Source organism: Coregonus clupeaformis, chromosome 1 (genome assembly GCF_020615455.1).
Source record: "Coregonus clupeaformis isolate EN_2021a chromosome 1, ASM2061545v1, whole genome shotgun sequence".
NCBI lineage: Eukaryota > Metazoa > Chordata > Actinopteri > Salmoniformes > Salmonidae > Coregonus > Coregonus clupeaformis.
The window spans coordinates 61222886-61240547 of NC_059192.1; the positions used below are offsets into that span (position 1 = coordinate 61222886).

General features: G+C 42.2%; 1 protein-coding gene across 1 annotated transcript in view; it reads left to right on the forward strand.

Moving 5' to 3' along the window:
- The first annotated feature begins 1327 nt into the window (after positions 1-1327).
- The window catches only part of LOC121571494 (phytanoyl-CoA hydroxylase-interacting protein-like), a 37465-nt gene continuing 21130 nt past the window's right edge, over positions 1328-17662 (forward strand). The window contains exon 1 of the mRNA XM_041882987.2: positions 1328-1624. Coding sequence (XP_041738921.1) covers positions 1519-1624 — 106 coding nt within the window. The 5' untranslated portion in view covers positions 1328-1518. The remainder of the gene's footprint in view (positions 1625-17662) is intronic.

The window sequence follows — 17662 nt, forward strand, 5'->3', positions numbered from 1 at the left end:
AGTCCTTTTGGTGCAGTCGCAGACAGAGGAGTCCGGGCCTGCTGAAAAGATAGCACACATCTTTGTCCAAATACCCTGAGACGCTCAAACCAATGGTGAAATGTAAAGTGTCACCGCGTCACTCTAATGTTGTGCTAAGCTAATGTCGCGTGAAGCGCGGAGTGTCCTTTCAGAATGGAGGTTGCTCGACAGAAAAGATCCATGTCTGCCGATCATCATTAACCCCACTGGACAAAAACTGGTTGAATCATCGTGGTTTCCACGTCATTTCAACCAAAAAAAATCTATGTGATGACGTTGAATCAATGTGGAAAACTGATTACATTTGCAAAAATCAAGGCATTTCTACTTTTCTTCACTCCATTTTTAACCTAAATCCAATGACATGGTGACATTTGTTGAATTCACGGTTAGTTGACAACTCAACCAAAAGTAAATCAAAAAGGGCATCCCGTTTTTTTATTGGAATGAACTATTAACATATTGTTCAATTTTAATCATATTGCCAATAGCATATTTAGTTTTGCTTCAGCACTGAATACATATTTGACATAAAAGGAATGGTCATTCATTGTTTTGTCTGTGGGTTTGGTTTGTCCCTTACCCTGATGTTTGGCTCAGTTGGCATCCTGTCACTGTGGCCCACTGATAGACTGGGTGTGGGGAGAGATAACTGCCACACACACACACACACACACACACACACACACACACACACACAGAAGGAGCCAACTGTAAGGTCAGTATTAATCATCTCAAGGCAATTTCATGGATAAATACATTTATCATTTGTAGTCTTTCATACATTTAGAATGAAGCCATCTGTGAAATCCCGCATGTGAGTAGACTTTCTGTTTCATGTTAGACAAGAAAAGGCCCACGGCTAAAGGATTGTGGCAGAGATAGGCCACAGCTGTTTAAAATACATTATTATTCTTGTAATGAAAGGTGAGAGGGGTCGTTCCCGCTTCATTAACGCGTGGGCCACTTGCACCTGCGCTCCTGTGGAGAGAGCGCGAGACGCGTAGAGCTCCAAATAAGGCTATAGGCCTATGGACCATGTTGTTTGGATGACGTTAGCAGAAACGGAACGCAAAACAAAGAATGTGTATATAATTGAGTTTAACCGGTGAGGGTGGAAGGGTATTCATGTTCCACTGTCCTGTGGCAGAAGAGGGGAAACACTTGTGGCTTTCATGAAAGATAGCGCGCGCCTGGGACCTATTACGTCGAAAGATGTAATATAGGCAATACATTAAAAGGACTGGCATATCTTCGTAGTATGTATGCCTCTCACGTTGCAGCGTCAAATCGGCAGTGGGCTATGCGCTCGTGACGATTTGCTGACGCGCCTTCAGCCACACCACCCTGGAGAGAGAAGCTGCGAGGGAGCGAAGGGGCTGGAAACCGGTCACTCTATCTCTCTTTCTTGATCGAATGTGAAGGGAGGCAAGTCCTGCGGTAAAACGAGCGAAATTCCACCGATACCAGGAGAGGCATCCCGGCTCTGTTGTAAAAATGGAGTTTCCAAGATTGGGACACAACTTAACCAGCCCGATGAGTCCGTGTGAGGGCATGCTAAAGAACCTCAGCTTGGACGCTATACAGTTATGCGAGCGAGAGGGTAAGCGCAAAATAAGCATTTTGGATTGTCATGTAGCCTAGGCGTTGAAATTCCATGGATCACCCCCATCCACTCCACCAATTTCATTCTGTGTGCATTAGAATATTCCCTTCCATCAGTTAATGAAAGATTACAGCCACGCTATTGGGCTCTACTAGCCCTCTACAGTGGTGCCAGAATGACTGAATAGGGGTCCAAATAGTGGCTAGGGCTTCTATTTGGCCCTTATTTTATGATGAAAATGTAATAATACGGCAGGTTTACAGTTAATCCGATTTGGAGGGCGACTGGTGGCTGCTGCGTGCACGGAATAGCTGAGGGCATCAATCCATTTTCCTCACATAACCTATCCTATGTATGCATCCTATGCATTTAGGTTTTTCACTATGAAACGAAATTGTCCATCATTTCAACATGATGGCATATCAGGAAAATGCTGGGAAAGCAATTTGGCCCAACGGTGGGGTTTCACCATTTCAGCACCATGGACTTGGACAGCAGCCGGTGGATCGCTTTCGCACAGGTTTCAATGAATAGAGACTACTAACGTTATTCATGCCTGGTGCAGCTCTGAACAAAGCTTGACATTACAAATATATTGTATATATTAAAGTAGCCTACAGTTAGAGCTGTTTTAAGTCAGAAACCACATCCACAAGCCCGATACAAAGATAGATTTGAACTGCATTATTTAACAGGATCAGACTAAGAAAAGCTACTGTCTTTGATGATTCAGCTTCATTTTTTAAATACAACTATGTTGGTATGCTACAGAGGAATCGCTGTACAATGGTTAAAACATTATGATCATTAAAAGGTTTTGTTGAAGTTTACATTTCGATATCAGGCCTATTAAAACGTTTGCAATATTAAAATTGTTTTGAGAAATACATGCAAATGGAGACCAGTTGTTGCTAGGCCCAGCCTAGGCTACTCTTTCGATGTACATCCTATGTTGGCTGATTTGAATGAAAAAATAGCAAGTCATCATCACTGGGAGACTGGGCTCAAAGATGGCTGCACCCATGTCAAATCAAATCAAATCAATCGCCCCATGCGCCGAATACAACAGGTGTAGACATTACAGTGGCCCCTTTACTTACAAGCCCTTAACCAACAATGCAGTTAAGAAAAAATAAAAAATAAAGCTAATAAAATAACAGTAGGGAGGTTATATACAGGGGGTACCGGTACAGAGTCAATGTGCGGGGGCACTGGTTAGTCGAGGTAATTGAGGTAATATATACATGTGGATAGAGTTAAAGTGACTATGCATAAATAATAAACAGAGTAGCAGCAGCGTAAAAGAGGGGGTTGGAGTGGGGTGGGGGGGGTAGCCATGATTAGCTGTTCAGGAGTCTTATGGCTTGGGGGTAGAAGCTGTTAAGAAGCCTTTTGGACCTAGACTTGGCGCTCTGGTACCGCTTGCTGTGCAGTATAGAGGTCCTGGATGGCAGGAAGCTTGGCCCCAGTGATGTACTGGGCCGTACGCACTACCCTCTGTAGTGCCTTGCGGTCAGAGGCCGAGCAGTTGCCATAGCAGGTGGTGATGCAACCAGTCAGGATACTCTCGATGGTGCAGCTGTATAACTATTTGAGGATCTGAGGACCCATGCCAAATCTTTTTAGTCTCCTGAGGGGGAATAGGCTTTGTCGTGCCCTCTTCACGACTGTCTTGGTGTGTTTGGACCATGACAGTTTGTTGGTGATGTGGACACCAAGGAACTTGAAGCTCTCAACCTGTTCCACTACAGCCCCGTCGATGAGAATGGGGGTGTGCAGACAGAAGCCCTGTTTATACCTGGTGCTAACATGTGTCTTTTGTCCTAATTGTGCCCACATTTGTAGACAGTTGTCGATGTTCAAAAGACACATCGTGATCTGATTGTGATCAGATCTTCTTGCCCCCTCCGGAGGTAGTCAGGCACACATCTTACTATTGTAGATGACTCTGGACAGTGAAACCATTTAAATCATCATTATCCGCCTTCTAAAATCATTGACAGGTGGTACCATTGACTTATGACATCAATATGTGTCTTAAAATAAATACAAATAATTTAAAAATAATATCCATAAAATAATTTGTGTACAGGGAGGGACCAGGAAATCTGATCACAATGTGGAAACAGTGGATGGATTAGAGACACATTTTAATGCCAGATGTAGACGCATATCTGTAAATGTGGGCATAATCAGAATGTGGACAAAATCAGAACCAAAGATGCATGTTAGAGCCAGGTATAAACGAAGCTAAAGATGGAGCATCCACACCCTTCACTCTAATTACTCAGAGAATTTTACAACAGAGTGAGACAAATGGACAAATTAATTTGTTACATAATACGCTGGATGACACATACTCAATGCTTTATTGCATTACATTTCATTGCAATACAATAATCAACAAACTATAAGCTATGGCCTAGTCACATAAATATTAAAGATGTGCCTTTAGACAGATGTTGAAAGTGAACTCTTACATCTTAAACTGAGCTTGATAATGTGTCTTTTGATTTGTACATAGGGGCTGTTGTCTAGGCCCTATCCAGTCAATGGTGCTCTTCATTAGGCCACACAAGCAGGGCAGTTAGACCCTGCCAACACAGTGCACCCATTGTACCTCTGGTTCTATTTCTCATCTCCTGGGACGGCTGCCCATCTTTTAATGTAGTGGGATGCAGTTTATATCGTCTCACGACTCTGGCCTGATTTGAAAGCTCTAAATTTAGTAATGGTATAGGCTGAACTTTCTTATGGATGTTGCTGTTGGTGCCAGCTCTGTGCTTTGTACTGTGGGTTTACTGGGCTTGTCTTGGCCCCTTTGCAGCAAACAAGCACTCTCCAATTTGTCATTAAAAACTGGGTAAATAGGGGATAAGTGTGCTTGAGCTGCCCACTGTTTGTAGTACAACATCACAACAATCTCTGTCATTACTTTACAGATCCTGAGGGGAAATGAAATGACAGGGTCATAAAAAGCGCCTGCATTCTTTACAAAACATTGTCATTTTATGTTGAGTATGAAGCTCTTTCCCAAGACAGGCTGATTTGTTCACTAGCTTTGATGATGCTTGATGTAGCCTATGACCATCTGTGTGTGTTTTGTGGTTGAGCACTCCTATTTCAAATCAAATCAAATCAAATCAAATTTTATTGGTCACATGCGCCGAATACAACAGGTGCAGACATTACAGTGAAATGCTTACTTACAGCCCTTAACCAACAGTGCATTTATTTTAAACAAAAAAGTAAGAATAAAACAACAACAAAAAAGTGTTGAGAAAAAAAGAGCAGAAGTAAAAATAAAGTGACAGTAGGGAGGCTATATATACAATAGAATAAAGTGACAGTAGGGAGGCTATATATACAGGGGGGTACCGTTGCATAGTCAATGTGCGGGGGCACCGGCTAGTTGAGGTAGTTGAGGTAATATGTACATGTGGGTAGAGTTAAAGTGACTATGCATAAATACTTAACAGAGTAGCAGCAGCGTAAAAAGTATGGGGGGGGGGGGGGCAGTGCAAATAGTCCGGGTAGCCATGATTAGCTGTTCAGGAGTCTTATGGCTTGGGGGTAGAAGCTGTTGAGAAGTCTTTTGGACCTAGACTTGGCACTCCGGTACCGCTTGCCGTGCGGTAGCAGAGAGAACAGTCTATGACTAGGGTGACTGGAGTCTTTGACAATTTTGAGGGCCTTCCTCTGACACCGCCTGGTATAGAGGTCCTGGATGGCAGGGAGCTTTGCCCCTGTGATGTACTGGGCCGTACGCACTACCCTCTGTAGTGCCTTGCGGTCAGAGGCCAAGCAGTTGCCATACCAGGCGGTGATGCAACCAGTCAGGATGCTCTCGATGGTGCAGCTGTAGAATTTTTTGAGGATCTGAGGACCCATGCCAAATCTTTTTAGTCTCCTGAGGGGGAATAGGCTTTGTCGTGCCCTCTTCACGACTGTCTTGGTGTGTTTGGACCATGATAGTTCGTTGGTGATGTGGACACCAAGGAACTTGAAGCTCTCAACCTGTTCCACTACAGCCCCGTCGATGAGAATGGGGGCGTGCTCAGTCCTCTTTTTTTTCCTGTAGTCCACAATCATCTCCTTTGTCTTGGTCACGTTGAGGGAGAGGTTGTTGTCCTGGCACCACACGGCCAGATCTCTGACCTCCCTCCCTATAGGCTGTCTCATCGTTGTCGGTGATCAGGCCTACCACTGTTGTGTCGTCGGCAAACTTAATGATGGTGTTGGAGTCGTGCCTGGCCATGCAGTCATGGGTGAACAGAGAGTACAGGAGGGGACTGAGCACGCACCCCTGAGGGGCCCCCGTGTTGAGGATCAGTGTGGCAGATGTGTTGTTACCTACCCTTACCACCTGGGGGCGGCCCGTCAGGAAGTCCAGGATCCAGTTGCAGAGGGAGGTGTTTAGTCCCAGGATCCTTAGCTTAGTGATGAGCTTTGAGGGCACTATGGTGTTGAATGCTGAGCTGTAGTCAATGAATAGCATTCTCACGTAGGTGTTCCTCTTGTCCAGGTGGGAAAGGGCAGTGTGGAGTGCGATAGAGATTGCATCATCTGTGGATCTGTTGGGGCGGTATGCAAATTGGAGTGGGTCTAGGGTTTCTGGGATTATGCTGTTGATGTGAGCCATGACCAGTCTTTCAAAGCACTTCATGGCTACAGACGTCAGTGCCACGGGTCGGTAGTCATTTAGGCAGGTTATCTTAGAGTTCTTGGGCACGGGGACTATGGTGGTCTGCTTGAAACATGTTGGTATTACAGACTCAGTCAGGGACATGTTGAAAATGTCAGTGAAGACACTTGCCAGTTGGTCAGCACATGCTCGGAGTACACGTCCTGGTAATCCGTCTGGCCCCTGCGGCCTTGTGAATGTTGACCTGCTTAAAAGTCTTACTCACATCGGCTACGGAGAGCGTGATCACATAGTCGTCCGGAACAGCTGGTGCTCTCATGCATGCTTCAGTGTTGCTTGCCTCGAAGCGAGCATAGAAGTGGTTTAGCTCGTCTGGTAGGCTTGTGTCACTGGGCAGCTCGCGGCTGTGCTTCCCTTTGTAGTCTGTAATAGTTTTCAAGCCCTGCCACATCCGACGAGCGTCAGAGCCAGTGTAGTATGATTCAATCTTAGACCTGTATTGACTCTTTGCCTGCATGTAGATGTCTGCATCCAGTGTCACTGATGATAGGTCCAACATCATAATAATAACAATAAAACCATGCCTACTAGACAGCCCATCTAAACATGAAATCAGTTTAAATCATGTTTTTCGAATAAATCAAGTGTAGGACAGGATCATCTCCTGAAAATGCATTCTCACTAATGCCACAGACAGCTTATCCCTCTATTCTCTCATAGCTTACATACAGTAGGCTACCTCAACATCACATGTAGTTTATCCTGCTTTGACAGACTAAAGCTGGCAGCAAGTTGTTTTGATGGGTTGGTGTCTTAAAGGTTGGAGGTATCTTAAAGGTTGTGTTTTCCTTTTTATGCCACTAGGCTTGTCGAAATGTAGGGACTGTGTCCTTTAACAAACTGTTTGCTGTCTAGGAACAATACATTTAGTTTTCTCTTGGAAATGTATTGGATTTTCTCCAATGTATTTATAAAATTACTAATTTAATGTTAATTTCAGTGTTGCAAACCTGTCTAAAAATATCTAGCAAATATCAATGTTTAATCGTCAACACAAACGTGAGGATTCCCAAGCCAACCCAGACTAGCTAATGGCTTCGTCAGAGGCCCATCCCGTATTTTAGCATTGTGATGTGTATAAAGTGGTGGTGGTGAGCAGCATTGAGAAGGCACACGTGACAGAGCCTTTCCCCTCTGTCTCAAGAATTGCTCTGGGAACTGCATAGAGAAATAAAATAACTGGAACTGACATCAACATTTGAAGGAGCCATTACAATTTTTTTTAAAGACAAAAATCCTATTTAAATACTGTATAAGAAATTCAGCTACACTTCAAATGTGTGCCAACCAGGACTAATCTCAATATACATGTATCACTTCTATGTCCAGTGGTTACCAGTTCAGTTTAGTTAACATCAAATCAAAGTTTATTGCTTGCTTACACAGTTTTGCAGATGTTATAGCGGATGCAGCGAAATGCTTATCTTACTAGCTCCTAACAATGCATTAAAATGTCAAACAATGTCAAATAATCCAACAAAATAATACTACAAGAAATCAAGAATTGTCGGAACGAATCCAATTAACAACCCAAATAGCACTTCAACAGTAGCTAGGTTTCTATCCAATTTGCTAAAGATTTTCATTCGAATATTCAAAAATCTGCATAAAACAATATGCACATTTTACCACCAGAGATGTGTTTCCATCAAACTGACTTATTGGGGATAAAAGTCTGTGCGTGATGACATAGAGAACATAAAAATGACTTTTGCGGTTACATTTCTATGTACCGAATGAAAAATACAAGTTAAAAAGGTTTCCATCGCATTTTCAACACTACTGATGGTTTTGTCACAAAAACGGTTCCGTTATATAGCAAACGTGCCCACTCTGGTCTTGGCACGTGCGCTCTAGCCAACAGCTCGCAGAGACAGTGTTGGTAGGCTACCTACATTATGAGATTATTATGGATTTTATTTGTCAAACGGCAGCCAAACATCGATCATCATGTCACCAGAATAAGACCCTCGATATTTATTGGATCAAGCTCATCAAGGGCACTTTCACCACCCTGTGAAGTTCATCATTACTTATTTAATCTGTTGCCTAATAAACTGCATGGTTTTCCGAGTCATAGTGGGAGGACGAACCACACTACATATATTCAGGTGACTCCCAAGGTTACTTCAATATGATGGTTATTCTATCAATATTTGTGCATAAAGGCATTTCCACTGCCATTTCTCGCATAATACATTTTACCAACACAAAAATAACTAACCCCCCCATGTTATCCTCAGAACAGCCTTAATCCGTCAGGGCATGGACTGTACAAGGTGTCGAAAGTGTTCCACAGGGATGCTGGCCCATGTTGACTCCAATGCTTCCCACAGTTGTGTCAAGTTGGCTGGATGTCCTTTGGTTGGTGGACCATTCTTGATACACACGGGAAACTGTTGAGCGTGAAAAACCCAGCAGTGTTGCAGTTCTTGACACAACCCGGTACGCCTGGCACCTACTACCATACACTGTTCAAAGGCACTTACATTTTTAGTCTTGCCTATTCACAGTGGCGATTTTAGCAAGTAAATCTTGGTGGGGCAAACCCCCCCAAAAAATTGGGGATGCATGCCAGCAAAGCCAAAACACAACACAACACTAAACAATACATTAATTGCACTATAACGGTGACAAATGGTGCCCACAAACTGTTAGGGCCTACATAAAGCTGTCCCAACAGCAGAGTCCCAACAGCAGTCCCAACACCTTACCACTGCTACACCTGGCTATCAGCGGAGCCTTGTCTGGCAGCGAAACAGTTCATTCAGCCTCATTTACTGCCTTTTTAAAAAACATAGCTGATATGGCTGACTTGCTTAAACAAATGTGGTTTCTACTGACAATTGCGATGTACAAACTATGGCATAAGGGGACGACAAGCGGATAAGAGGCAATCCGTAATTTCGATTAAGACATTAATGAGCGAGCTAGGATGGACGTAGTCAATATAACTGTACGTTTTGTTTATCCCATAAGTAACTCTGTGTTGTTGTTTTTATCACACTGCTTTACTTTATCTTGGCCAGGTCGCAGTTGTAAATGAGAACTTGTTCTCAACTGGCTTACCTGATTAAATAAAGGTGAAATAAATAAAAAATAAATAAAAATATTTGTTCAGCACTTTTGAAATGCACAGCGACAGAATTCAGAACATGTGCCGTTCTTACGGTGTTCTCCCTGTACACCAAGTCAGAACCGTAGGATAAATAAAGGGGGCATATAAGCAGACAATGAAAGCTCTTACAATATTTGATGATTACATTTCTCTAAAACAGGTTACAGGCTACATGTGCACCACCAAATCAGATCAGTAGGCGAAATTAAGAGGGGAAAATATACCAAATTATTAGGGTGAGGCACATGGGCTACTAACAGCTTACTAAACAACATACACTTAGTATTACTTTCTTAGCTACAGAATACATATCTCCCCTGGCATATTACCTCATTTATGCAGCAGCATACAATATATTTTTGGACTCACCTTGTTGTGCTTTGCTCACTTGAACAGGAAGGTGGCGCGGCGGTCATTTGTGGGCAAATTCAAAGTCTGGCATTCTCTGGATTTATGGTGCTTTTAAGACAACTGGGAACTCGGAAAAAGGTCGAATCATGATGACGTCAGTGATCTTCAGGTCGTAGCTCTAGAAAGAGGCCTGAGTTCCCAACTTACAATTCCGAGTTGGATGACCGTTCAAAACTTATTTTCCCAGTCGGAGATAGCCAATGTTGAATGTTTATAATTTTAAGATTGGAAAGAGAACCTTAAACCAATAATTGGGACCACACACCCACTCCACTGAATAACAGGCTAGTGATTGCTTTGCAATGCTTGCAGTTAGCCACTGATTCCTTCCAAACCACTCATTGTTGAATTTGCGATTTCCAACTTGTTGTGTAATGTTTATGTCCAATGGCCGATGAGCACTGATACATTTTATCTATAATTTCTCTTCATTATTTCTCTTCATATGCCAACGATTAAAAAGGATTTGCCAGTAGAGTGTCGACTTGATTCATGATGATGACTGCTAGCTAAGATTTTGAAAATATGATGTTGACATGATCAGTCCAATCAAAGCTTCTGTAGATATAACGTGATTTGACGTCATTTTATCTGTGACCTTGAGCCTTCTTGGATGGGCACTTCTAAAGTAACTATATGGCAGCACCCAAGGGGCTTGAATTTTAGAGCTATACCCTTAGATTTGGCAGTGATGTAGTGTCCCCATGAGTGACAGAACACTAAGCCAATCACGGCGCAACTAGAGAACATTACCAACCCCTACACTCCGTATTTTCCGCTGGCTGCCCCACCACAGAAAGCACTGAGCTAGGCTGAAACACCTGCATTTTGGAGCTGCCTTACTCAAGAAAGAAAAAAGAGACCATGTTTGTATGGAGGCTTTATTAACTCAATGATTTATTTATTTATTTTAAATTGTTTGCAAACTGATATGTGACACATATTAATGCCAAAATAACATAGAAGACAGGTTTTGTTTTGTGCAAAAAATGTGGGGCTCAAAATGACGGGTCGACACTGCCTATTCACCCTCTGAATGGCACACATACACAATCCATGTCTCAAATTTCTCAAGGCTTAAAAATCCTTCTTTAGTCTGTCTCCTCCCCTTCATCTACACAAGTGACATCAATAAGGGCTCATAGCTTTCACCTGGATCCACCTGGTCAGTCTATGTCATTGAATGAGCAGGTGTTCTTAATGTTTTGTATACTAAGTGTATATTAGATTGAGCTACATTACCGGTCAAAAGCTTTAGAACACCTACACATTCAAGGGTTTTTCTGTATTTGGACTATTTTCTACATTGTAGAATAATAGTGAAGACATCAAAACTATGAAATAACACATATGGAATAATGTAGTAACCAGAAAAGTGTTAAACAAATCAACATTTATTTTATATTTGAGATTCTTCAAATAGCCACTCTTTGCCTTGATGACAGCTTTGCACACTCTTTGCATTCTCTCAACCAGCTTCATGAGGAAGTTGGAATGCATTTCAATTAACAGGTGTACCTTGTTAAAAGTGAATTTGTGGAATTTCTTTCCTTCTTAATGCGTTTGAGTCAATCAGTTGTGTTGTGACAACTGGGGTTGTATACAGACGATAGCCCTATTTGGTAAAATACCAAGTCCATATTATGGCAAGAACAGCTCAAATAAGCAAAGAGAAATGACAGTCCATCATTACTTTAAGACATGAAGGTCAGTCAATATGGAACATTTCAAGAACTTTGAACGTTTCTTCAAGTGCAGTTGCAAAAACCATCAAGCACTATGATGAAACTGGCTCTCATGAGGACCACCACAGGAAAGGAAGACCCAGAGTTACCTCTGCTGCAGAGGATAAGTTCATTAGAGTTACCAGCCTCAGAAATTGCAGCCCAAATAAATGCTTCACATTTAGTTCAAGTAACAGACACATCTCAACATCAACTGTTCAGAGGAGACTGTGTGAATCAGGCCTTCATGGTCGAATTGCTGCAAAAGAAAACAATACTAAAGAACACCAATAAGAAGAAGAGACTTGCTTGGGCCAAGAAACACAAGCAATGGACATTAGACCGGTGGAAATGTGTCCTTTGGTCTGGAGTCCAAATTTAAGATTTTTGGTTCCAACCGCCGTGTCTTTGTAAGACGCAGTGTGTATTTCCCACCGTAAAGCATGGAGGAGGAGGTGTTATAATGTGGGAGTGCTTTGTTGGTGACATTGTCTGTGATTTATACTTAACCAGTATGGCTACCACAGCATTCTGCAGCGATACTGCATCCCATCTGGTTTGGGCTTAGTGGGACTATCATTTGTTTTTCAACAGGACAATGACCCAACACACCTCCAGGCTATGTAAGGGCTATTTTACCAAGAAAGAGAGTGACCTGGCCTCCACAATCCCCCGACCTCAACCAAATTGAGATGGTTTGGGATGAGTCGGACTGCAGAGTGAAGGAAAAGCAGCCAACAGGTGCTCAGCATATGTGGGAACTCCTTCAAGACTGTTGGAAAAGCATTCCAGGTGAAGCTGGTTGAGAGAATGCCAACAGTATGCAAAGCTGTCATCAAGGCAAAGGGTGGCTATTTGAAGAATCTAAAATGTAGAAAATAGTCAAAATAAAGAAAAACCCTTGAATGAGTAGGTGTTCTAAAACTTTTGACCGGTAGTGTATGTCAAGAATCCAGTATATAAATAAATATGCGGTGTGTATAAACAGTGTAACTGAAGTACAATGTACAGTAGTAGAAATATTATAATTAACTTTGTTGAGAATACGGTATTTAAATAGACAGTACAAAACCCCATGGCAAAATTGATAGAATTGCAGGAAATTACCTTCCGGACCAGAGTCCAGAATAGAAATATACAGTATACTGTATGTATGTGAATGGTGTGTATAGACAGAATGGGCAGTAAATCAAATCAAATCAAATGGTATTTGTCACATGCGCCGTATACAACAGGTGTATACCTTACTGGTACAGAGTCAATGTGCGGGGGCACAGGTTAGTCGAGGTAATTGAGGTAATATGTACGTGTAGGTAGAGTTAAAGTGACTATGTATAGATAATTAACAGAGAGTGGCAGCAGCGTAAAAGAGGGGGTGGGGGGGGCAATGCAAATAGTCCGGGTAGCCATTTCATTAGCTGTTCAGGAGTCTTATGGCCTGGGGGTAGAAGCTGTTAAAAAGCCTTTTGGACCTAGACCTGGCGCTCCGGTACCGCTTGCCGTGCGGTAGCAGAGAGAACAGTCTATGACTACGGTGGCTGAAGTCTTTGACCATTTTTAGGGCCTTCGTCTGACACCGCCTGGTATAGAGGTCCTGGATGGCAGGAAGCTTGGCCCCAGTGATGTACTGGGCCGTACGCACTACCCTCTGTAGTGCCTTGCAGTTGGAGGCCGAGCAGTTGCCATACCAGGCAGTGAAGCAACCAGTCAAGATGCTCTTGATGGTGCAGCTGTATAACTTTTTGAGGATCTGAGAACAGTATGTGAATAGAAAAGGTCTGTACAGCAGGGGTTATATTGGATGAGCCATGACTATAATACAGTATATACATATAAAGTGGATAAAACAGTATGTAAACATTATTAAAGTGGCTAGTGTTCAATGACTCTATTTACATATGGCAGCAGTCCCTAAGGTGCAGGGTAGAGTACCGAGTGTTAGCCAGCTAGTGACAGTGTCTAAGGTTCAGAGAAGGGTACTGGTTGGTCCATGTTAGATGGGTGACATTAATTTAACCAAGTACTTTGTCTGTTCTCTGAGAGACCTCCCAACTGCCATCCCCCCATTCCAGCTGTGACACCATCACAGCCAGCCTCATTGTCAGACACAGGCCGGGTGTGTGAATTGAGCCTACCATCTGTCTTGCAGTAGCACCAACTAAATGAACAGTAACAGTAAAGCCCCTCCCCAAGAGCCCAATATTACCAAACTTTAGCTCAGGCCTGAAGCCATTTATTTCTCTACAATGTACTAACACAACACCAAACAAGAGAGGCTTAGACTCAAATCCCCTAAAAGCCAGTGAACATCATGGAGAAACCTTTTAAGAGATAACTCCAGGAACTTTATGGGGAAATGGAGAGATCAAGAGAGACCCTGTGCAGTCATACTCTCGATACCATACCAGTGGTGTAAGCAAATCATATCAAAGATGTGATTTGAGTCATTGTCCTGGCTCTCTGACAACTCAGAGAGCCCATATTTTGTGTGGGCAGTTGACCCATGAGTGTGTCTGGCAGGAAGAGTAATCCATGTCAGTTACACTGCTGCTGTCCACCTCATCCAGACCAGACACAGTTCTTTGAGCTCTCTGCAGATTTAACCCTTTCCTGTGAACAGAATGTTGTTGAAATCGAAATGGTTATTTAGGTAAAAGGGTATTCTTGATCAAAACTATAAATGATGTATATCAACAATGCTATGTAAAAAGTTCCATAAAGGGTTGATTTCTAAGCCAAAGTATTCTGTTGAGGGATTTAACATAGGCCTAATTACCTTTCACTCTGGTGTCATTAGCAAATTCTATGCTAATGTAACACAATTACTAACCTATTTTTTGACAAGTTAAGAATGAACGCTCTTATCATCCTTCCCCAAAAGGCATTTTGGATTTAATTAATTTGCTAGAACAGCTGGTTATATTTAGAGCTGAACTTCTTTTGTGATATACACGTTTTTATTTAGTCCTTTTATTTTTGTTTCAATGTTATTGTTTTCTTTGTTGCTCAATTACCCTGTGATTTGATTGGAGTAATGCGTAACACACAGTAACTGTATGGAGCTGTATGAACAGAGCTTTGTGTTTCGCTACTAGTAGGATGTTATTGCTCTGGCAACGTCTTTCACTCTCAGCTTGTGCTCTCTTGCCAGTGTATAAGGAAAAAGCTGGGATTTTGAAAGGCCTGCCCTGAATCCTACTTGGTGTTTGTAGTGTTGCGTTGGAGTCTTTTAGATTGAGAATGGACCAAAAATAAATGGTCCCAGGCAGCACCTACAGATTTCCAACTGCATTCGGATTTCCAAATGCTTCGACTTTGTATTCATAGCCTATGGGTCATGTCGACACTCAGGAAAACTCCTCACCCAAGTCACAAGACACTGTTAACTAGGTTGATATTGATTTTGTTTAACTTCACCATAGTGCTCAAATTAAAGGGTAATACTTGATTAGTTTCATTTGACAAGGTTAAGGTAAAGGACACATTTGCAGCAAACTGCGATTCTTGGCCTTCCCTGTACCTACTGTAGCTCGTAAATGATGAGATTGTGAGCCATGAATTCAACCATTGAATGAAACCTGCTATACCAAGGTTTATGTACCATATTTATTTACAAAATACAATCTTATTTACAGAGCACACACATTTTATTAGGAAAGCAACTGCATAAAAACGGCAATGCAGATTTAAGTCAGACCTGTATCATGCCAATGTTTCTATTTCAAAATGTGGCAAAGGGATAAACACCCCGCTGCACCTGTGTGATTGTGTGAATAAGCTTGCAATCTGCTAGTTACATAACTGTGAGCTCAGTGTCTTCACACACCAGACAGCTGGCTTAGAGCCTGCAGTATGGCAAGACTAATTTCTAATCCTCTGAAGTTAAATTGCAATATATTGCATGCCATTTCAGGAATGCAAATTATGTAAACAGTATGTCCTTCCATGGGCTCCCTGTCTCCCAGCCAGGCATAATTCTGTTTTCCACTGCTTCCTTTCTTTTGGGTTTGATGAGCTCTGATGAGCTCTGTCTATGTGTTATGTTGCATTGGTAAATGTATTTTGAATTACCTAATGTTTACCCTCATTATGCTCACCATGTGAGCTTACCATAAGTCTGGCAGTCAGGGCTGGACCTCACGGCCTCCATTACCTAATGGGCATATTGATTCCAATTACCTCGAAGCCTGTCTAATGGAACAGGCCTTGAACTTGAATCGTCTGTGACCACTGCTTGGTGTTAGTTATGGGAGCCAACACATTCTAGGCCTCAGGCAAGGATCGTCATCACACTAGGTTATCTTGGGAGAAGACCTACAATACTCTGAAAAGCAGTCCTGGCTGACTCATACACATCTAAAGTATCACAAGGCCTGGGCCAAACAGGCCATCAGCTCCATTAATACAAGGCAAGCCTTCTATGACTCATACAGTATAGTAAAATGATCACAACAAAACAATGAATGTTCAATGCTCGACTATGTTTTATTAGGTGTGCCATTAAAACAATCAATTGAGAAAACGTTTCTAATTAATAGTGAACACTGAACACAAACAGATGATAGAAAACGTAAAAACAACAACAACAAACAATCACATCCATAGAATGAAGGTGGAGCATCGTCGGTGAGTAGTGGTCTTCTTCCGATAGCAAAACAAGTGAGAACAGGCAGGTGCACCCATCCCTTGGTTCTGCTGACCTAACCATGTTTTTATTACTATCCATGAAGAATACCTGAAATAAAAAAGAAATCAGATGCTAAGCAACATGTCAAGACAGGAAATGAATCAAGGGAAATGACTGCATGTGTGCTGTCAGTCATTACCTATTTATTGACAGATATGCTCTCACCAGTTGATCTCCCACACTCTCTTCATGAGCCTGATGATCCACAGCAGGAGGCAGACAGGGTCTTGGATATCCAACAGTAGTGTGGCTCTGGGCCGGTGGCATGAGGAGGCGACAGGAAATACATACTGCCCCTGATAAGACAGAGAGAGAGAGACACAGGAAGATAGAAATTAGATGAGATGTCTCTACCTGATGTATAGACCGATAGACAGAGTGATAGACAGAGCATACTGCTGATCACAAACTTACACAAAACGTATGTTATAGGCCTATTTTAAAAACCAAAAACTGTTTTAAGTGAGAAGTAGCCATTGGTCTGAAGCCGACAAAGAAAGGAAATTCAGGAGCACCACAATGTCTACTTCACCCATGCTCTACCAAGGTTTTCCAGCTCACAGCTTTGACCTACTACAGTAGCTACAGTATGTCTGTCTATTGTACTTCAAACAACGTGTAGGCAGGTTGCTTAGGATTCAAACCTTCTCAAACAGCCTAATACACTTAGAGGAGGTGCTCCCACAATAATATGATTTGTACCGCATACAAGTTAATGTAGTGCATTCTTCCCACCCCACATTAAGGCATCACCCCATTCCACTACCTTTTCAAGCTTTTTTTTTATTATATGAAAGCAAGATTTGCTTTTATACTTACAACACCATCAGGCTTCATTGACTGAGCTGTTTTGTCTTGTAGTAAGGTGGAGTCTGCCTGTATTTCCTTAAACCTTTATTTTAACAATACATGTCATTTTAGTCAGTAGATACCCAACATAACAACAGGAGGTGTTGTGTTCGACACAGCCACTCATATAGATATAGAGGTCTATAGAGCCTGTCTGCATTCTTGATTTCTGTAACCGTTAGCTTACCTGTGTAATATTGACATAAGCTCAGAAACACTTGTTTTGCAAACATGGTCCTGTTTTATCAATTGGAGGCTCCTCATTTTTGATCAACGTACATTCATCATTAAACTTTGTACATACAATTCAGCGATGGCCACAATTGCTCTTGAAGAGCTACAGGGTTATGCAGGCTTTCTTGTTCAACCCCAGTTCTACCATACCTGATTCTACTATATAAGGTATTGATGAACAGCTGAGTTATTGATGAACAGCTGAGTTATTGATGAACAGCTGAGCAGTAGAATCAGGTGTGGTAGCACTGGGCTTGAACAAAATATAACTGCATAACCCTTTAGCTCGTCAATAGCAATTTAGGTA